At 40.6% G+C, this 20,366-nt stretch overlaps 1 protein-coding gene across 4 annotated transcripts; it reads left to right on the top strand.

The window, feature by feature from the left end:
• Nucleotides 1-19: 19 nt before the first annotated feature.
• On the top strand, nt 20-18,459 carry LOC147134670 (uncharacterized). Of its 4 annotated transcripts, XM_086055984.1 has the most exons (20): nt 20-209; nt 2,448-2,575; nt 3,832-3,928; nt 4,578-4,626; nt 8,381-8,425; nt 8,552-8,634; nt 8,722-8,818; nt 8,951-9,090; nt 9,179-9,351; nt 9,700-9,803; nt 10,315-10,473; nt 10,594-10,646; nt 11,013-11,115; nt 11,581-11,614; nt 11,735-11,759; nt 11,843-12,142; nt 12,232-12,342; nt 12,659-14,575; nt 14,864-14,981; nt 15,827-18,459. In XM_086055984.1, exons 1-20 carry the CDS (start codon nt 196-198, stop codon nt 18,044-18,046), a joined length of 5,970 nt encoding a protein of 1,989 aa, XP_085912110.1. In that variant the 5' UTR covers nt 20-195; the 3' UTR covers nt 18,047-18,459. The 4 variants fall into 4 exon arrangements, with proteins under 4 accessions (XP_085912110.1, XP_085912109.1, XP_085912108.1 ...); XM_086055983.1 differs by lacking the exon at nt 20-209 and having other exon boundaries at nt 2,062-2,575; nt 14,867-14,981; XM_086055982.1 differs by lacking the exon at nt 20-209 and having other exon boundaries at nt 2,062-2,575.
• Nucleotides 18,460-20,366: the final 1,907 nt, after the last annotated feature.

The raw sequence follows: 20,366 nt of genomic DNA, 5'->3' as shown, positions 1-20,366 counted from the left end.
ATCGCCGCCGACTGGACAAGAGATCGCAAAGGCATTTGGCAAGCAATGTTATCCTAAGATGTTATCTAGCTAGTAGCTACCATAGGTCAAAGAATGTGTACGACTGTACGGTACGGAAAGGCGAATGTAAAGAAAAAGCGTGTTTGACAAATTGTCCAACGACTCTTCAAGCAACAACAACAACAACACTGTATCATGTGTATACAACTGTAAGTAAGGGACATATTTTTACATTTTTATTCGCCTTTTGGTGTTGGGAGAATTTATATATTATAAGACTTCCACTCGATTTTTTTTTTGTCTGTTTGTTGTTTTTGTTTGCCCTAACATTGTGGAAAAGCTGCCATTGCAGGTTAAAGATGAGAACAGACTATTCAAAGACACTTGTCTTTCAGGACACCAGACACTGAGGTCTCCAGCGAAGATGTGCGGCATTTGCTAACACGGATGTCAAAGTTGTTCACGTGAATCTAATTCACAAATTAGTATTTTGTGCACCCATTATATGTGACTAGTTTATGGTCTCACATGATCATTTTGTGTCCATGATATATTAATAATGTGTCCACAGATTTAAAAAAATTTAATGTTTGGATCTCCGTTGATGTTAGTGGATCTATTGCTGTGAGCTGTTTTTGTTTTATTTTAAATGAAACAAACAATTGAGGAAATCCTGATGTGAGAAGGTGGTCCATCTCGTATTCTCGGTGGTTGGGGGCCATTTGGAGTGGTTGGCATTTTTATTTAAAAAAAATAAAAATGAAGAGTCAAAATCCTCTGAATTTCCAATAAAATGTGAATGAATACATTTTGATTTCCTTAGTGCTCCATGAAAACATACATACATGCATACATACATACTTATCTATTAAATGTGTTTATTTATTTATTTGTGTAGTGGAGCATACGTGTACCGTGTACGTTATCACTGTTGGATCCTTCATCAACCAGGCGAGGATGTTGGTCTTTCCCCATGGTTGTTGTGGACTATGTATGCCCGAAAATGTTGGCCAACTGACTTCCTACAAGTTGGAAGGCATCTGTGATGCTAATTCGATGAGACATTGGTTTAACATTTCCATATGGTCAAATCATCAGTATTTTCTCAGAATACGACCATTTTTTTCCTGGCCCGTTTCATGAGTTTATGATTGTCATTTTTAAAGTAAAGCTGTTCAACCATAATTCAAAAGCTATTTCTGATTTCCATGAGTTAGTTTTAATTAAAGTTTTATTTGTTTTATTAATTTTCTTATATTGTTTTGTTATAATATTATTATTATTTCTTTAACAGAGGATACCAAAAAATGTTTTCCTGGTTACATTACAGTTCACGATATCGTCCTCAGGCGCTACGCTGTCGCCTTCTCCTGGTCACTTGGAGAAATGCTTTCTGTCACAACTTCCTTGAATCTAAAACCGATATACGAGCCGTATTTCGATGTGCTGTATTTTAGTTTCGTTTTATGATTAAAAATGAGGAATAAAACCGTTTTTAGACTTTTCCTTACTCGTTCCAGACAACAAAATAGAAAATTAAGCTGTATTTCAATTTTGGTGTACGTATGGAGTTTGTATTTTAAAATGAAAATCAAATAACGAGTCGTTTTTCCATGTGTCATATCTGCTTCCAAACATAATATCCAATGACCAAAAGAGACGCGGAGGTTGCTCAAACAGGTGCTTCGCTGATCGGAACGACAATTTGCTGCTGCTTTCAATGTCATGGGAATATTCAAAACATTGGTGTCGTGTGGGCATAACGCTCTAACGTCATAATTTATGGTGTGATGTGGATACATGTAGCGTTTTTATTCAAAACAGCGTAGATATAAATCTCAGTTTCCTTTTTTTTTTTTTTAACAAACGAGCACTATGCGTTCACCGTTTTGCCCGTGAACAAAAACCAACCTAGATTTAATATTTGGATGATTTTGAAAACAAATATATGAATTATTTTGAATTATCTTTACAACATTTATGATTTTAGAGCGTACGATTTCGATGAACTCTTTCATCAGCACCTTATCAGAGAAGGACGTTCTTTATAGCGCCTACGTTTCGGTAATACTTGAACGCAGCATCAACCGGCTCTTTGCTGACGACGAGCCGTCGCTTGTGGAAACAGCTGGTAGTTTCTGTCAGCGAGCAACTCGTCTCGAAAGCCACATTTAGTGCTATGAAAGCACAAATTGGACTCGAAAGCGACTGACTCAACCTTGACTTAACTTCCTGCTGGGGTTCTACCAGGCTTTAGGAGATGACATGTCTTAGTGACTACTTTGCCAGACACTTTTTAGCTAGCCAAGTCAAGCTCCGGGCAGCTAACACTAGCCAGCCCAGAGCTAATTTACGAGCAAGCGTGGGGGTTTCCGTTTTGTGAGGTTGAAGCGATTGCTTAGTGTCAACATGACTCATATACATTATAAATTCTCCTCCAAACTCAGCTACGCCACAGTGGTGTTTGACGGGCCGCACATCACGCTGACGGATCTGAAGGAGCGGATCATGGGCAGGGAGAGGCTGCGAGCCGGCGATTGCGACTTGCAGATCACCAACGCGCAAACCAAAGAAGGTAATGTGACATAAGAAAGTGTGAACATCTGTATATGTTGTTCTGCTTGTTGTTTGACAGCTTGGAGGCTGGTAAGAAAACACGTGGTCTGGCGTTGCCAGCTGTCTGGTGGGTCGAGATCAGTGGTGCGTTTAGAATTCCAAAAGTGCTCGCTCTGTATGTGTTGGATCAAAGGAAAAATCTGTGATCCGTTAGAATTAATGACCCCCGAGGGCGATTTTTTGCGTGGCTTGTGTTTGACAGTTTGGCAGCAAAAGAGAAGAAGAGCATTTAAGTTAACCGTGCTAAGTACGTTTCCCCATCATCAAATGAGTGCTGCATTCCTATCTCTGCGGGAATACAGCAATCGTAATTTATTTAACTTTGCAATAAAGTCTGCTAGCTTAATGATAACACATATTGTGAATTGCTACTGACAGCCTAAGGAGTGGCATCAGTGCCGCAGTGTTAAGCAACGGATATTTGAAAACAACACATGTAGATGAGTCATGTAACAATACTGACAAGTATATATTCTTCATCCTCTGCAATGAACGGCTAACATTACTGCCTTATTGAAAAACTGAGAACGTTCCCATCTTCAGTATACCCTTACATCTATATTATTCTTCCCTCAGGTGGCCAAGGCACACACAAGAGGGAACAGTCCAATGTCCATTGATAATCCAAAAATGGGATGAAAAGCGTTTAATTTATTTTCCATTTAATCATTTGATTATCATTACTGTATGTTTTTGTACCATTTCAGTTTGGAAAGATGATTTCAAAATGTGATTGTTTTTGAGTTACAAGTGTGTTCACGGAACAAATTACATTTTTATCTCAAGGCCCCACTGCATTTTTATGTGTGTGTGTGAACTAGCATTGAGGAAGAACCAAATATCAAAAAAGGCTAAATGATTTTGTCACTTAATTTCAGGTACCTGTGTTAAAGATTTGCTTGACATTTAATTTAATTTTATTCAATCTGCCTTGTACGTTTTAAGTTATACAAATACACCATATAAGCTGCTTTTCTACTATAACGGTTGTTTACCGAAATGGCCTTGCTTGAGTGGTGGCTTTTTGGCTATGTTTCATCAAGCAACTGAAATTTTAGAAGTTTACAAAAATCCTAATCTCATCGACATTATCGGGGCCTAAAACAGACCCGGCATTGAATTTTAGTGTCATAGACACACAATGTAAAAACAACAAAAAGGTTTAGGGCTAAATTAATTCTGGAATTTCTCTAAAGCCTTACTTTTATTTCTCAGAGTATAGAGACGAGGAGGGGCTCATCCCCAAAGGCTCTTCGGTGATTGTCAGGAGGGTCCCTAACATCAGAGTCTCTGTCAAAAAGACTCAAAACATGTAAGTTTCGACAGTTATATAAAATACATTAAATTCAATTTTGCTTTTAATAGCACTTGTTTATCTGTGGCCACATCTTAAATGCAACATATGCTACAAAACGTTTCTGCTGATTGTTGACATTGCTTGTATGCTCTTCAGACAAACAACTATATGAATGCAGGTTTTGTAAGGGAACTTTGTTTTGTTCATAGTTGGACGGTAGTAAAATACCTCATTGGAACACTCTGGTAAATAATAATTTATGCAACTAAGAGATTTCATTGTTAATATGTAACCAAGAGGAGGTGTTTCTTCCTAGTGGTAAAACCAAAAAGGAAAAAAAGGAACATGATGAAATGTTTTTCACCAGACCTCTGACCAACAACTTTTTTTGACATTAACAGTGAGTGGCTCTTTATCCAAGGTTATTCGTGTACAGCTTGTTCCAAAGAACTAGTAAATTGTATTTTTATGATCACAAAGTGTTGCTACCATTTTAGTTGGGAACTTTATTACAGTAATGTGTAGGAAAAAAAATATTGCCACAGTGGTGTTTAATGTTGTGATACTTATTGAAAATAGGGACTAATGATAGTCATCCAACAAATTGGATTCATAATAACAATCACCCAACTCTAATAAACATGTTTGTTTTTTCATGTTGTAGTGAGCGCACAGATGCCCATTACCACTTTGCCTCTGGAGCCGTCAAAGCAGTACGTAACCAAACCACCACACTCCTCCTGCCACATCGCCATTGACCAACAAACCTAATAGCCAAATGTCAGCCAAATTTGACCTCTACCTACATCATTTACGTTTGGGAGGTAAAAGAAACTGATTGCATGAGAACCGAGATAGATCATGCCATATATAATATTCAACAGAGATGGGAAATCCAGGTCCGGAAAGTAAAAACCCTGCCACAGTTTGGCTTCAGGCACAAGTGCTTCTACTCAACTGGCAGGTAAACAAGCTCAGATGATTAGAAGCACCTGTGGTTCAAGACGAACTGGGGCAGAGATTTTTTTTTTGGACCTGAATTTCCCATCTCTGATATTCAAAGAGTCGACCCCGAGCCCCAATGAATTGCTGATTCATTGACATAAATTAATGCTGAACCTCAAATGGAGTAGTCCTTATTTCCTTGCAGAACAAATAAAACATTTGTTCCCTTAGGTAACATTACAGTCAAGTTTATGCGGGTGCAGGTTGTTGCACTACAGTCTGATTGTTGGTTAGCATTTCCACATGTGAAATCACAGCAGCAGGAGAGCATTTACTGTAACGTGTTGGATAGACAACCACATGTGCAAATATGCGTAGTGTTTAATTGTAATCAAGAAACAAACATAAACACACACACACAAAGCCTGATATTTAAATAAAGATCAAATCTTAAGACAAACCTGGCCAGTATATTGTCGTGTTCATATTATGTTAATATTTTTACTCATTAGTTTTGACATAACCAAAATCTTAGACACAACTCTTATGATGCAGTGCAGTTCTACATTACTGCAAACTGCATTCACGATAAAGATTAAATGAACACTTTGAGTTTGGCTGGTCGATGTGTGTTGTCTTGTAGTGGCAAATGCAAACTTGAATGGACAAGATAACTCGGCAAGAGTACGTCTGCATCAGCCGTGCTGCTCAGACATGGTCTATTGTAAAAGTGATTGTGTAAAATCAAACGGGGAACACTATTTACTTCCACTTCCAGCTGTTCTGCATTACTGATTGGAAACAAAAAGCAAAGGGCGCTTTAATGTAAAATACTTAGCAATTATACATTGTATTCCATTGAACAATTTACAGACAGCTGCATTTCTCACTCCAGCCATATGCAAAGGCATCCTCTCAAATAAAATAAATGCCATACAGGTAAGGATCCGCTCACTAGCTGTGCTTCACTTCTTTCCACCTTCCTTTTACAAGTAGTTAATTTCAGTAAAGGGGTGTGTAGAGTCTGTCACTGTTTTCAGGCTCACCCAGTAGAAGGAGTGCCAAGTTCAGCCTGGGCGGGTCAAACTTTATCAGGCAGGCGGTTATTGATGGGTGATAAAAAGTCAACTGTTGCTTCACCATGCTGCGTCATGGTGCCAGTCAATCGGCTCACATTTAAAACTCCAAGTCAGATTTGGATTCATATCCAACTAAGACATGCACATTTTAAAAATGTAGTTGAGATACTGTAATGCAATGTTTTAAAGGTAGCACTAATGGTTTGTATTGCCTCCCCACACAAAATCAAGCTGTTTTCCAAAAACCTTTTGGGGCTTTACCAAATATAAAATAAACAGGATCATACCTTCCTTATGTTGAAATAACAAGTGGTCTTATCAAGTAGGGTTTTGATGACTATAATAATTCAAGAAAATAAATAATAGATTCAGTATCAGGTAATTTAGTCCAGCAGAATTTTATAAACAAACACTATATGCTTCTTCTAAAGCTTTTACTTGCTTACTGACCTGACTTGATTTTTTTCTCTGATTTCTCAGTAGGAGAAGTGTCTGCCTCTCTCCTTAGCATTGATTCCGTTTGGACTATATATAGCTTCCTCTGTTTTTTTCTTCAAATAAAGGTGTTCTGATGAAGCTGCCCAATGTATTATGTGTTTGATTTCAATTGAGTTACTTCATGTTGTCAACTGTTCCAAGCTTCTATACTTCATGGTATAACCAGCCCATTTTCTTTTTAATGTTGATGGGAAGACAAAAATTGTACTGGTACTGGAATATTTCTCTGAAAATATTTCAGGTAATTCAATGAGATTTCTTGGCAGTAAAATAATAACTTTAAGTTATTAGCAGAGCAAATGATCTTACCGTTAAATAATATCAATACATGAGCAATATCTTAGCAAAAGTTAGCTTGCTTTTATAATTGTTTGAAGAAGATTCTGGGATATCTTCTCTGCTTGTTTCAAGTGATTTTTGCGTTGGTGGCTGCTCAGCAAATACTCAGGTCATGTGACTGGCCTATCCAATGATGGACGTTCAACTTTTCGGTGGAATACCATTGGGCGCCATTGTTCTGCTCTATTGTTGGAACACAAATCCCATGCTTGTCACCCAGTATGTGAGCACGCTGACCATTAAAGCTGAAAGTCAGCACTAACAGGCATTGTGCTGTTCAAAGACTGGAAAACTGTCAATCCACAATTGTGTGAAGAAAATCGCTAGTAGCCAAGTAGTATTATTTCAATATCATTTGTATTGAATATTAATATAAAAATTGAATATTCATCTTTTGTGGCAGCAGCTTTGCATCTGATTATTTTCAAAGGAGGCAAATACACATTTTAGACTCCAGTACAGACTCGCATCCATCTTAGTTCATTTAAATGCATTCAAACACATGATTGGTTGTGAAATTCATATTTGAACAGACCTTCCAAGTTCCAGCTTTGCTGCTTGATTTTAATTGGTGCTGTTAGAGTGGCATTCGCATGACAATGTTTATTATTGCGGTTGTAGTTTACAATGGTGTAGAACTGTGCTGCATCAACATACAGAGTTCTTTGATATTTAGTTTTTCTCACTTGGATATAATATAGTATAAATAGTCCTACCAGACACCCTAGTCTAAAGTGGAAATCAACCCAAACATATTTTTTTAAAGAATACATTCTATGCAGGCCCACTAGTTGAAACACAGCATTCTGATTAATATTGTGTTTGTGGAATATGAGTGAAGCAACAAAATCCATCCATTTTTAGCCATCTCACAGGGCGGCCATTTTGTCACTTCTGTCAACTGAAAATGACATCACAGACCCTCAGGGCTCAGATAACGACCAATCATAGCTCAGCTTCAGAAAACAGGTGAGCCGTGATTGGTCGTTAGCTGAGCAACTGTGATGTAATTTTCAGTCAACAGAAGTAACAAAATGGCCGCCCCCTGAGATGGCTAAAAACGAGTGGATTTTGCTGCTTAACTCATATTTTATATTAGTCATATTGCCTTGTTTCAACTGATGGGCCTGCATAGAACATATTCTTGAAAAAAATATCTTTGGGTTGACTTACTCTTTGACATTTTTTAAAATGTGTGAAAATGACTTGTCGTCATTAAGTTATTTATTTTGATCTTCCATACATGTATTGAGGCAGAAATCTAGCGCGGTAACTTACGTGATGATCTAACCGTAGACTTAAAAGAGATTTTAAAGCACCACAATTTGGACTTGTAGTTTTCAGGATAGCAGTGTGTAGTAGCATGAGAAGTCCTGGATTGAGAAGACTATGGTAATGTTTTTTTTTTTTTTTTTTTGCCCATAAAAGTATGTTCAACCATTGAACACAGTGATACTTCACTGCCACAAATGAGCACATACTTGTGCCTTAATTTGTGCCTCAAGATTTATCAAATGCATATGTACTTTTATTCATTATGGAACGTCCTAAATCTCTCTAAATCTGGGGTATTTCAGTGAAATGGATTTGTGTTCAATTCTAACAGATGGATGACCACAGTTCTTCCAGAACCCTGCCTTTATTCTCCAAGGTATGCACTAATTCGTTCTATAATTAGCCTGTCACTCATCTCTTACCTGGATTCTTTTTTTTTTTAAAGAAATGTGCAGTTGTGATGTGTTGTTTCTTTTGGGCACACCAAACTTCGTTCATGCAGATGGTGAACCTGGCCGCTGCTGATGTGTCAGAGGATGATAAGATCAAAGTAGTGATGAACCAGTCCTCATACGACCCCACGACGTGAGTTATGCTCCAGTTTTGCTCTTAATTATTCAGTATTCTTATGTTCGTGGTAATCCAGTAGTTTACCGATGTCAATGTCTGTAGTTACAACAAAAAGTTAGGTGGGGTGCTCCCTGCCAACTACACCTGTTTCCGTTGTGGAAATGCTGGACACCACATCAGGAAATGTCCATCCAGTGGGGTATGAGCAAGATGGTTTATTTACCTGATCAGATTTTAATTAATTATGTTTTTCGGAGTTTGTCGTAGATCAGTCAAAACATTCACTGTGAGCTATTGAGCATACTTTTGTTTTGTGTTTTACTGATGGCAGGATAAAAATTTCGACGCTCCTCCAAAGATAAAGAAGAGCACGGGCATTCCTCGCTCCTTCATGGTGGAGGTGGATGACCCCAACATTAAGGGAGCCATGCTGACTAATTGTGGACGTTTTGCAATCCCTGCCATAGATGCGTGAGTGTATCCGGTTAACTCAGGACCCAGGAAGTACGGAATAGAGCAAATACGCGTTATTCGTGTGTGCTTTACCATGTGCCCACAGTCAGGCGTACGCTGTGGGCAAGAAAGAGAAGCATCCGTTTTTGCACCAAGAAGAGAGCGAGCCAGAGGATGAGAACGTCCCTGTGCCGGAAGAACTCCAATGTCTGATCTGTCGAGACCTTCTTGTGGATTCAGTGGTCATACCGTGTTGTGGAAACAGTTATTGTGATGACTGTGAGTATCTTGAGAGGCACACATTGAGTTTCATCTTCCGAGTAGTACCTTGGACCTGGATGCGCTGAACCTATGGAAGTTAGTGTTTGTACATACCTCATAGATTTAGATTTATCACACAGACTGGAGTAGTTTTGAGCACCAACTTGCCTAAATGCAATACGTTGCTACTTGCTAACCTAGCATTATGTCCACAACTGTCAGTCTCAATTGCGAAAGGTCAATTACACCGTCTTCCATCCTTAATGATTGGAAACCATGTGACCTTGAACCACCAAACTGTGCGGTAACTCTTCTACAGTCAGAAACATCTTATTTACATACTACTTGTCAATCTCTTGTGTTCAGGCATTCGTACGACCTTGCTGGACTCAGAAGGACACGTCTGTCCTACCTGTAACCAATCTGATGTATCGCCTGACACGTTGATAGCCAATAAATTCCTCCGTCAGGTAAAGTATCAGAGGGATGCTGAGATGAAATCATTGGTGGAAGGGTTGTTCTAAGTATATTTAAAGAGGGGATTGTCAAGTGGAACCTCTAAAGTTGAACACAATCCATTGCATGATGCTGGTTGACTTCCAAGTTAACCATTTCTCCCATCATCAAGTGAAGTGAATTAATTTGCTGGAGGCTCAAACAGTTGGCATTAGATAACCTTGAACTATACAGGAAATGTTTTCTTATTTTAGTATTAATTCACACAGGTCATACAAGTTTAACTGAAACTACTCGCTTTTGGACAAAGTCTGATCAAAACCTACCAAGAAGGTGTTTCCATAGCATTACTATCACCTAGTGACACAGTCTTTTTTTCGAAGGACTTTACCTAGCTCTGGAAATAGGAGAATTTTCTCAAATGTCCATTTTTAGTTAGTATATAAGTATTTAATTAATAGTGTTACCAGACCATTCTCACACATGCTTCCAGAATATCCCATTTACTCTTTGTATACCACACAGGCTGTGAATAACTTTAAGAAAGAAAAAGGCTACACCAGAGGTCTGAAAGGAAAGTCGGCTGCCCCTCACTCACTCACTGCAACAGCAACACCGAACCCTGTACCTACTCCTTTAACCACCCAACAACAGAAGAGCCACCAGTCCGCCCGCAACCAGCAGGTCAAGCTCTTTGTGACATGTTTCATCTACACAGTGTGATCACAAGTATGTGAGTTGTCTCTCTCATCTTCTTTTCTCTCCTGTAATCTTCTGTTGTCTCCTGTCCAACAATGCACACAGGCTGATGTTAACGAGACTGGGGCTCATCCTGTTTCCAGCCTACAATCTTCTGTGTATGTATCCAAATTATTTTTCATAATATTAGAGCCTTGTTAGAAAACTTTTGAATGGTAGAAGTTTGCGTTCACTGGTCATAGCTCAAGAGCTCTTGATCTCATACCTAAAAGCACTTGTCTTATCCATTTGGCTATTTATTTTGTCTACAATTGTGCACTGCATACTGTGAATATTTGTACTTCCTTCCCACAGATCTTTATTCAAAGGCACCTTCATATTGTTGTTGTTGTTTTTTTGTGATACCATAAACACATTATTTTGTGGGTTCCCCGCCTATGGATGTTGTGCCAGTGATGTCACTGACTCATAGTGAGAAGCTGGTTAATACTGTATTCATTATACAATATCTTCTTTTTACACAGTGAGGCTGAAGAAAAAAAACAAGACAATTCAGTGGCTGTTACACCGCCTGTCCTTTTCTTGAACAAAGACCCCACGGCTGTTCAAACACAGCCAATGACACTGGTGAGGACACACACATGAACACACATGTTGATCAAATGTACAGGCGGGTGCATAAAAAATTGAATATCAAGGGAAAGCCCATTTATTTCAATAACCTGTTTCAAAAAGTGACACTTAGACGTTATATTAGTTCACTACACCCAAAGTAAGATATGTCAAGCTATTCATTTGAATTTTGATGATGATGGCAGAAAGATGCAAAAAATAAAAAATTCAGTCTTTCGCAAAATTTGAATATTTCTGTATGTGGTACAGGATGAGGTCTGACTCACTGCATGAGACATATACGCCCTAAAACGAGCTAATTTCACTGTGGCGAGCTCTGATAATGTCTGTAATTCTTAATCCTTGGCTAATTTTGATGAAAGCATGCCACAGGCATGTTATGACCCCTTGGAACTGTTTAAAATTGTGAAAAAATGTTTCACATGTCACCTTTCAAATTTATCTTTGGTTTCTGATTAGGTTCACAATGAGCCAATGCTGAAAACCTCCTTAGGTAAGGAAGCGTTTAAACTGTCCTGCTCAATATCATCAGCAAGTAAAAGTACAGGTATATATTCATTTGTTGTTTACTCATATGACATGACTGCTTGTTTTTTTCTCCCTCAACTCCAAGGTCAAACACCAACCAGCATGCACAGGTCAGCAAAGTTTTATGAGCGCAACTGTATGTGGTCAGGTTGACTCCATCCACAATTTCAAAACTGGTGTATCTTTCCCACAGTTCCTCCTCGTCCTCAGTTTGTCCCACAGGAGTTACAACTGAATTCCAGCCCCTCCCTCCCTCCTCATCCTCCAATCCACCTGCTCCGCCGCCTCTCTTCCTCAGCCACCATTTCCACTCATTCCCTCCAGGTCAGCAGTATCTAAGTCACCCACCGGCACACCCAGTGGCCCTGCCTAATTGGACTCACACAAACGCTCAGGGTTCCTCAATCCCTCCCCTCATCCCCTCGTCCTCCTCCTCCACCCGTCCTCTCGCCCAGAGGGAATGGTTGAGCCATGATAGACACAGGAGGGAAAGGTGAATAACATTTCTATGAAGCAGACACTTGAAAATCATTCAAATGCCTTTATTTTTCATTCAATTGTGTGTGTGACTGCGTCCTTCAGGTCTCCTGGTACTCGATCCACCTACAGACGCTCATCTCGTTCTAAGTCCAAATCCTCTCGCTCATCAAGCAGGTCTAGTCGGTCCCGCTCGAAATCCCATGGCCGATCAAGGTAGAGCTTTTACACACAGGTTTTAGTGACGCTACAAAATATTTAATATTATATTTTTATACACATTGCATTTCATCATATTATGAAAGGTTGACGTTGTACGACATCTGCATGACCTTACTGGATCCTGATTGTTTTGTTGAACTTTTAAGGTACATTAGATATGTACCCAGTGGGATACATTGTGGTCATCTTAAGCCAAGCATGTCTGGCTGTTTTGCTTTTTGGAAGTATCACCTTGGTTTCCGTTGCTTATAATGACATTTTATGCGTTTTTAATCATGGACCGCTAATTTACGTTTATGTTCTTCACCAGGTCACCATACTCCCGTCACAGAGTCCCACACGGCCGCACCACTTCCTCACGCGCCTACAGCTATGGTTACAAGAGGTCCCATTCGCCCACGCCATCCTCATCATCTTCGCCCCGCGAGGGTTCTCGTTCTACGTCGCAGTCAGATCACCGGAAAAAACGCCATCACAGCAAAAAGTCCTCTCACAGCAGCTACAAATCCAGGAGACGAGCGGAACACTCACCAGCTTCTTCCAGACATACCGAGGGCCACTCCGGGCTGTGTTGTACCACTGAACCAACAAACAGCCAGGAGACGAATACAGATTACTACCAGCAATGGAAAAGACAATATAAAGAGTGGTATGATAAATATTTCAGCAGTTATGTCAGCCACTACCACCAGCTGCCGCCTCCCCCGAATCCATTGTGGGCGGACCAAGCAGAGAACCGCACGAGCCAGAAGTTAGACTCGTTCAACCATCACCGATATACGCACAGCACTTCGACGCACCGCCGTTCTCCTCCATCTCAGTCGCCCAGCGATAGTCGTTCCAGTCACTCTCAATCTTCCAGCGAGCGGCGTTCCCCTCCGTCTCGATCTTCGAGTGACTGCAGCTCCCCTCCGCCTCGCTCGCCCGGCGACATCCGCTCACCACCATCCGGGAACGCGGCCGCTCACAGTGGGAGCGCCAAAAAGGACAGCCAAGAGCAGGGAGTGACGCCAAATTCAGGCGAACTCCCTGCCCTCAAACCTGAGCATGAAAGAATAATAAAATATGATGAAGTGTCAGGTGAGAACACTCATTCCCCTGATGCTGCACATCCAACAGGCAAGAAGGACAAAAGGACGACTCACAATACTTGCAGTGACTCAATCCCAGACAGTGATGCCTTCGATGCTGTCCAAATTCCACTCAAATCGAATAAAAAGGAGAAAGAAAAACAACGGAAACCCGAAAGTGAAAATAAATGTAAAAGAGTCAAAGATTCAAACTCTCAGGAGAGGCGTCAGAAGGTCCAGCCCAGGGAAAAGACTCAAAAAGTGCATAAAGACACTGAAGTCGACAAAGCTTCTAAATCTGAGAAAAAGGGGAAAGGAGTGGTTGAGGACACAAATAAAGAAAAAAGTCCTGTCATACCCCCTGAAAGTACGCACATGCAAACTAATCTTGAAATCCCCATGGGTGAATGTCCTCAGCCTGTTGACAAAGAAAAGCAACAAGATCAGAAGAAAGAGGAAAAGAAACCACTGCCTCCGAGAGTGAAAAACATCTGGGAGGAAGGGATGAAAGTGAAACCACCGAAGAAGATCAGCATCAACATCAAACTGGATGGAAAGAGACATGAGGAGAAAACAAAAATACTGGAATGGCCTTGTTCGGAAAGGAGTGACGCAAAACAAGATGGTGAGCAGATGGAGGTATCCCCAGATACCGAAAAGCAGCAGACAACTGGGCTTCGTGAAGTTCAGGCAGCAGAGGAGGACGGGACAGAATCCCAAAAAGGGGATGGGAAACAGAATATAAAGGAGACTGAGGAAGATGAAAGCATGGCAAATGATGGGAGAAAAGAGATGGGGAATATGAAGGAGGAAGAGAGAGTGACAAATAATGCTGGAGAAAAAGAGGGGATGATCGTGAAGGAGAATGGAGAGGATGAGAGCGTGATCAATGATGACAGAGGAAAAGAAAGGGGGAGTGGGAAGGACATTGAGGAGGATGGCAGCGTGACAAATGATGAGCAGGGAAGAGAACAAGAAAAGTCAGTTGCTACTACTGAAATGAGGACAACTGAAGAGGAGAATGGTGAAGAGCCGCCAGAAGAGTCAAAGCCAGAAGAGCTGGTGGAGGGAGTGACGGTGAACAATATAAGTGATGAAGACAATGACTCTGTAATGATGTCACGTTCCAGTGAGAGGCCAAACATTACAAGCGACAAGTAAGGAATCCATATTTTTCTTGCCCGCCTTTTCTTTTCATCACATAATAGTGTATTAAAATTTGATCAAAACTTCAGTCATAGATCAAATTAGCTTTTAAATACAAATTGGTATCATCAGTGTCCTGTTCTGGCAATTGTAATCATCTCTGAATCACAGGCTGTTCAACTATGAAACAAACCACACTGTGCGATTAAAATGACTATTACTTAGAAAACATTTTCAGTGATCTTGATTCCCTAATGTATTATCTTGCTTTGATGCTGCTCTTTCTCATTGGCAAACAGCAGCACTTTCATAGTGGACCACAGGGGAGACGAGGAGCCTCTGGAAAGCAGAATCGAGGTGACGACACCCCCAGAGGAACAGAAGCACGGTGAAGACGACGCCCTTGAGCTCCTGCAGGTCTGTGACTCTCAGTGTCTAATTGCTGTTAGCATTTATATTGTACAGTATAAATAATGACCTCCCCACAGAGGAGCTTTTCTTGATTTCATTATTTGTCAGTGAGCAAATTCACGTTTAAGACAGTACGTCTTCATGCATATTGAAATTATATACTGAGAATTGAAAATATCATTCTCTCTCAAATGGCCCACAGTGCAGAGATGAGGGCTGAAGTAAAATGATATACGATTTAGCAATTATGAAATCAACCAAATATGTAATATATGGTAAGATAACATAATTGCAATCATGTTGAGCAGTAACCCGCCCTACATCTACTCCAGTTACTACATTTACAGTACATAAGATTAAAAATAAATATGATCAAGTCACCAGTGCAAGTTAAAAAAAAAAAAAAAAGTTTTGGACATCAGATTGCGTTCCAGGAAAGCAGTCCTAGTCCTACATAACATATGATGCATTGCACCGATGCAAAACGTACGGGTTTCCGTTTGATTTGCAAAAATGTCTAATATCATTCGAACAACACATCACAACACCGATGGAGAAAGTTATTTTTTCATTAAGTGTGTAAAATAAACTCGCACTAAATGCAAATAAAAAGCACTATATTATAGGTATGAAAATTTAAGAATCTGGGGGGTACAAATGCTCAAAGTCAACCTAATTATCAATATCTGTGTACTCTGCTTTCGATACTAGCCGTTGACTCACTAATTTTGCAGGTGACAGCTGTTTTAAGTCTTGGCCTAGGTCTGTACTGCTTAGGTGCTCATCTTTTAACTTCAATGACGTGTGGAAAAAGTTAACAAATGATTGAATCAAAGCCTTTCTTTTTTTAGGCCCCTTGCTTCAAATTCGAGAAAGACCACCATGAAGAGGATAAACAAGTGCTTTTTTCAGTTGTGTCTCCTCCACCATCAGTGACGCCTGTCCACAGTGAAGCTCAGGTAGACGCTGAGCAAGAGAGTCATTCAGCTGAGTTGCAGACAGATGATGAAAACAGGGAGAGAAACTCTTGTCTGGCTCCCTCTAGTGGCCAATATAGAAGTGACAGCAGGGACGCTGAGATGGAAGCAAAGATGGGAGCTGACAGGCCACAAGATTATGACGTAGACTGGAAAGGTGAGGGAGTGGACAAAGAAAGCCATAAAGCAAATGAAGATGCAGAAACAGAGCTGGTAATCCCACCCAAAATCCAACCCTCCTTGACATCTCATCATGCTGACACAACGGATAGAGAATGGGAAGTCAACATAGATGCAACAAGCAGCCATCTAGTCGATCACAGTGAGTGTAAGAAACAGACAGATGCAATACCCAATGTAAACTCTAAAAGCTCAAAGGAGGTTGACCACATCTATGAGATGGAGGAAAAGATGAGAGCTGACAGGCCAATAGATTATGGGATAAACTGGAAAGGTGAGGAGGAGACGAAACAAAGCTATGAATCAAAAGAAAATGCAGAAACGGAGCTGCCAATCCCACCAAAAACCCAATCCTCCTTCACATCTCATCATGCTGATACAACGGATAGAGAATGGGAAGTCAACATAGATGCAATAAGCAGCCATCTAGTCGATCACAGTGAGTGTAAGAAACAGACAGATGTAATACCCAATGTAAACTCTAAAAGCTCAAAGGAGGTTGACCACATCTACGAGATGGAGGAAAAGATGAGAGCTGACAGGCCACAAGATTATGACATAGACTGGAAAGGTGAGGGAATGGACAAAGAAAGCCATAAAGCAAATGAAGATGCAGAAACAGAGCTGGTAATCCCACCCAAAATCCAACCCTCCTTGGCATCTCATCATGCTGACACAACGGTTAGAGAATGGGAAGTCAAGATAGATGCAAGCAGCCATCTAGTCGATCACAGTGAGTGTAAGAAACAGACAGATGCAATACCCACTGTAAAATCTAAAAGCTCAAAGGAGGTTTATGGCCACATCTACGAAATGGAGGGAAAGATGAGAGCTGACAGGCCAATAGATTGTGGGATAAACTGGAAAGGTGAGGAGGAGACGAAACAAAGCCATGAGGTAAAAGAAAATGCAGAAACGGAGCTGCCAATCCCACCAAAAACCCAACCCTCCTTCACATCTCATCATGCTCACACGAGTGACAGAGAATGGGAAGTCAAGATAGATGCAAGCAGCCATCTAGTCGATCACAGTGAGTGTAAGAAACAGACAGATGTAATACCCACTGTAAAATCTAAAAGCTCAAAGGAGGTTTATGGCCACATCTACGAAATGGAGGGAAAGATGGGAGCTGACAGGCCAATAGATTATGGGATGGAGTGGAAAGGTGAGGAGCAGAAGAAACAAAGCCATAAGGCAAAAGAAAATGCAGAAACGGACCTGCTAGTCCCACCAAAAACCCAACCCTCCTTCACATCTCACCATGCTGACAGGAGGAGCCATCTTGTCGATCAGAGTGACTGTAAAAAACAGATAAATGTACTACCCGATGTTAAATTTAAAAGCGCAAAGGAGGAGTATGGCCACGTCTACCAGCATCACAAAGACAACACAGAAAGTAAATCCAACAACAGAACTAGTCCTCCGTCTGCCCTTGTTCACCTCTCTGGAAGCCTGCAAGGACCCCCAGAGTCTAGCAGGTCTAGCCTGGCATCCAAGCCATCTACTGATCACCCGGTCAACTCAGTGTCCAAGTACCACCATGAAGCCAAGCCCCGAGCACCACCCGCCTCCAAACACTCAGACAGAACCACTGTCAAAGTGAAACCCATGAGCAGAGAGGAGCTGTGGAAAAGATACAAGATGGAAAAACTGTTAAAGGACAGCCAACAGGACCGAGCGGGGACGGAGCCGGAGGGAGAAGCAAGTCATCATCGCGGTACACGCGAGGCCAAAGCGGAGCGAGTGGGAGGAGAGACGCCCTCCAGTCACAACAGCAGCAGCAGCATGAAGAAGAGTGAGCATGAAAGGAGACCAAAGAAGCACAAGAAGGACAAACAACACGGAGACGCAGACCGAGAAGAACTGGAGAGGAAACTCAAAAAGTCCAAGAAGAAACATGATGGCTCTCATTGAAGCGGAATGCCTCTTTTTCCTTTTTTTTTTTTTTTTTTTTTGGAAAGCGCCTGCCTGGATTAGGTTCATTTCGTCTTTTCATGTTAAGGTTGGATGAGGGTCATCCAATGATGAAAATCAATTAAATGCAAAAGAAAAGCACTTTAGTTTTTAGATGGAACTGAAGACGGAGTTAGGAAATGTTACATTTCATAAGATTATTTAATTTGACTGCCGCATTGGGAGCAGTGCACAGAGAACTGTGCTGAATGACCTTTGTGAGTAATTTATTGTGATCATTTATGAAAGTGAACCTCTGTTGCCTTTTTGTGTACATTTAATTTCAAAAGGAATCACAAGCTGCTTATAGGTTATAAGGACATTTTATGTTTTTCCTGTTTTGTGGGAAATAAAGAATTACATGTGCATTAAAATGTGTTGTTTTTTTTCTTTGTTGAAGTTAATGACTGTTAGAAAAATGCACTGCACTTTTGTGTTGTTTTTTGGGTTTTCATTACCAAGCGTGTGAATTTCAATTGTACACCACAATTGCAATACTAAGCTCGTTGTTAATGTAAATAAATACCTCTCTGACAGAGTCAAACTGAAGAATTGTTACAGCTCTTGCATTGAATGTCACTGGACAGCGCAGGTATGTATTCACACTGACTTAATTGAAATCCAAGTCAAAGTATCTATATTTTTTTAGGGTCTGCTTTTAACTCGTGTCTACAATTCTGTGAAGTTAAAGGCTGTCTCAGACAGGCAGGCAGCAGCAGATAGACAGATGGGGGAAGCATGCAGCAATTAAGATCAACATCCCTTCTGTTCTCCTTGCATGTGGCGGGGCTCACAACTGAGGTACGCTTTTCTTCGTCAATCCCCTCTTGTCCTGATGTTCTCCGTTTTTGCTTTCCCACCATTCATATGATATTCCTCATTTCTTTTGTGTCTGTGTGACGTCCGAGCAGACATGTCAGGGCGTTTTGCAGACGCTGTCTGGCTGAGCTTTGAGTTGTTTGTGCCGCATGCTGCAGAGAATGAACCATTCAGACAAATCACTCTCCATGTTTCCAAGTTTGAATAATGAAATTCGCACAGTATGTTTGTTTGGGGGGCAGCATGGTGGAAAGTGGTTATCGTGTTTGCCTTCCAGCTTTGAGTTTTGGGGGTCGAATATTGGCTGCGGTCCCCTGCCATCAACTTCTTCCCCGAGGTTAACTAAGACTAAATTGTATCAGGGTGCGAATGGGAATCTTTTTTTGCATTTGGATGCCACAAGGTGCCAGCAAAACAGTGTTTTGGTCTAAAAGAAACTCCTCACCTCCCGTCAACATAGTTTTTGGGGCTGAGCACAAAAACAGCAAATGGGAATTTTTCCGTAATAACAGAGGATAGGTTAAAAAATGAATTTGCCAGTTTGTGGAGGAACACTATATTAGCTCTACAGTTGCACTAAGAATTACTCAACATTCCCGTCCAGATTATATTTGTACAAAGTAATGAACTAACAAAGCAAGAAAAATAGATCACTCTTGACAATGGTCATCTGTTGAAAGCAAATACGTTACAACCGATTTATGGAAGTAATTAAGTACAATAAGTTACAAATATATATAAAACTGAGTAAATGAACATCAATATGTAATTTGCTCTCCCGATTATTATGTGCTCCATTTAGTTGCAATTCCTTCCTGGTAAAAGGGATCTTAAATTGTTCATATCACCTCTGCGATATTTAGCTTGTGGTAGTAGAAGCTGCAGATGTCTGTGTGGTTTTGTCTCATTCACATGATGTCATCCAGCCCCACTTCTGTGTTGTGAGTGAGATGTCACATTTCTGTTGTCGAGCGTGCGTTCTGTTTAATTAGCGTGACCGTGGCGAAGACTGAAGGGTCATTAAGATGCGGATAAGAGGCGCGTTTAGGCTATTATGTAGATTGGAGTGTTGTCTTGTCATCACAACAAAAGCAAGGTCAACATCCTGACGCATGCTATCATTTTTTTTTTACGCACAATCATCATGCATGAATTTAAAATGCATAATACATTTTGGTCAATTTCAAGGCAGCATGACGGATAGTGAAAATTGAGTGCAAAAAAAATAAAAAATAATGCAGGGTTGTCATAGTCATGAAATTGGTGGAAGTGGCCTGAAAGGTCATATAAATGTTTCTGCTTGTGGCCACAACAAGTCGAGTCAAAATATTAATTTCTTGTCCTCTTTTACACATTGGCCAAGTGTAGTGTGTGCTCATGTCTCTTTCTGGCCACAATGCCCACTCACGTGTGGAATGATGATAACAGCAATTCACCTTGTCACCTGCCACTTTTTCGTACC

This window comes from Filicampus tigris, chromosome 16 (genome assembly GCF_054856515.1).
Source record: "Filicampus tigris isolate MCC_2025a chromosome 16, RoL_Ftig_1.0, whole genome shotgun sequence".
NCBI classification, from domain to species: domain Eukaryota; kingdom Metazoa; phylum Chordata; class Actinopteri; order Syngnathiformes; family Syngnathidae; genus Filicampus; species Filicampus tigris.
The sequence above is the reverse complement of the archived record's forward strand: the minus strand, read 5'-3'. Positions and strand labels throughout refer to the sequence as shown.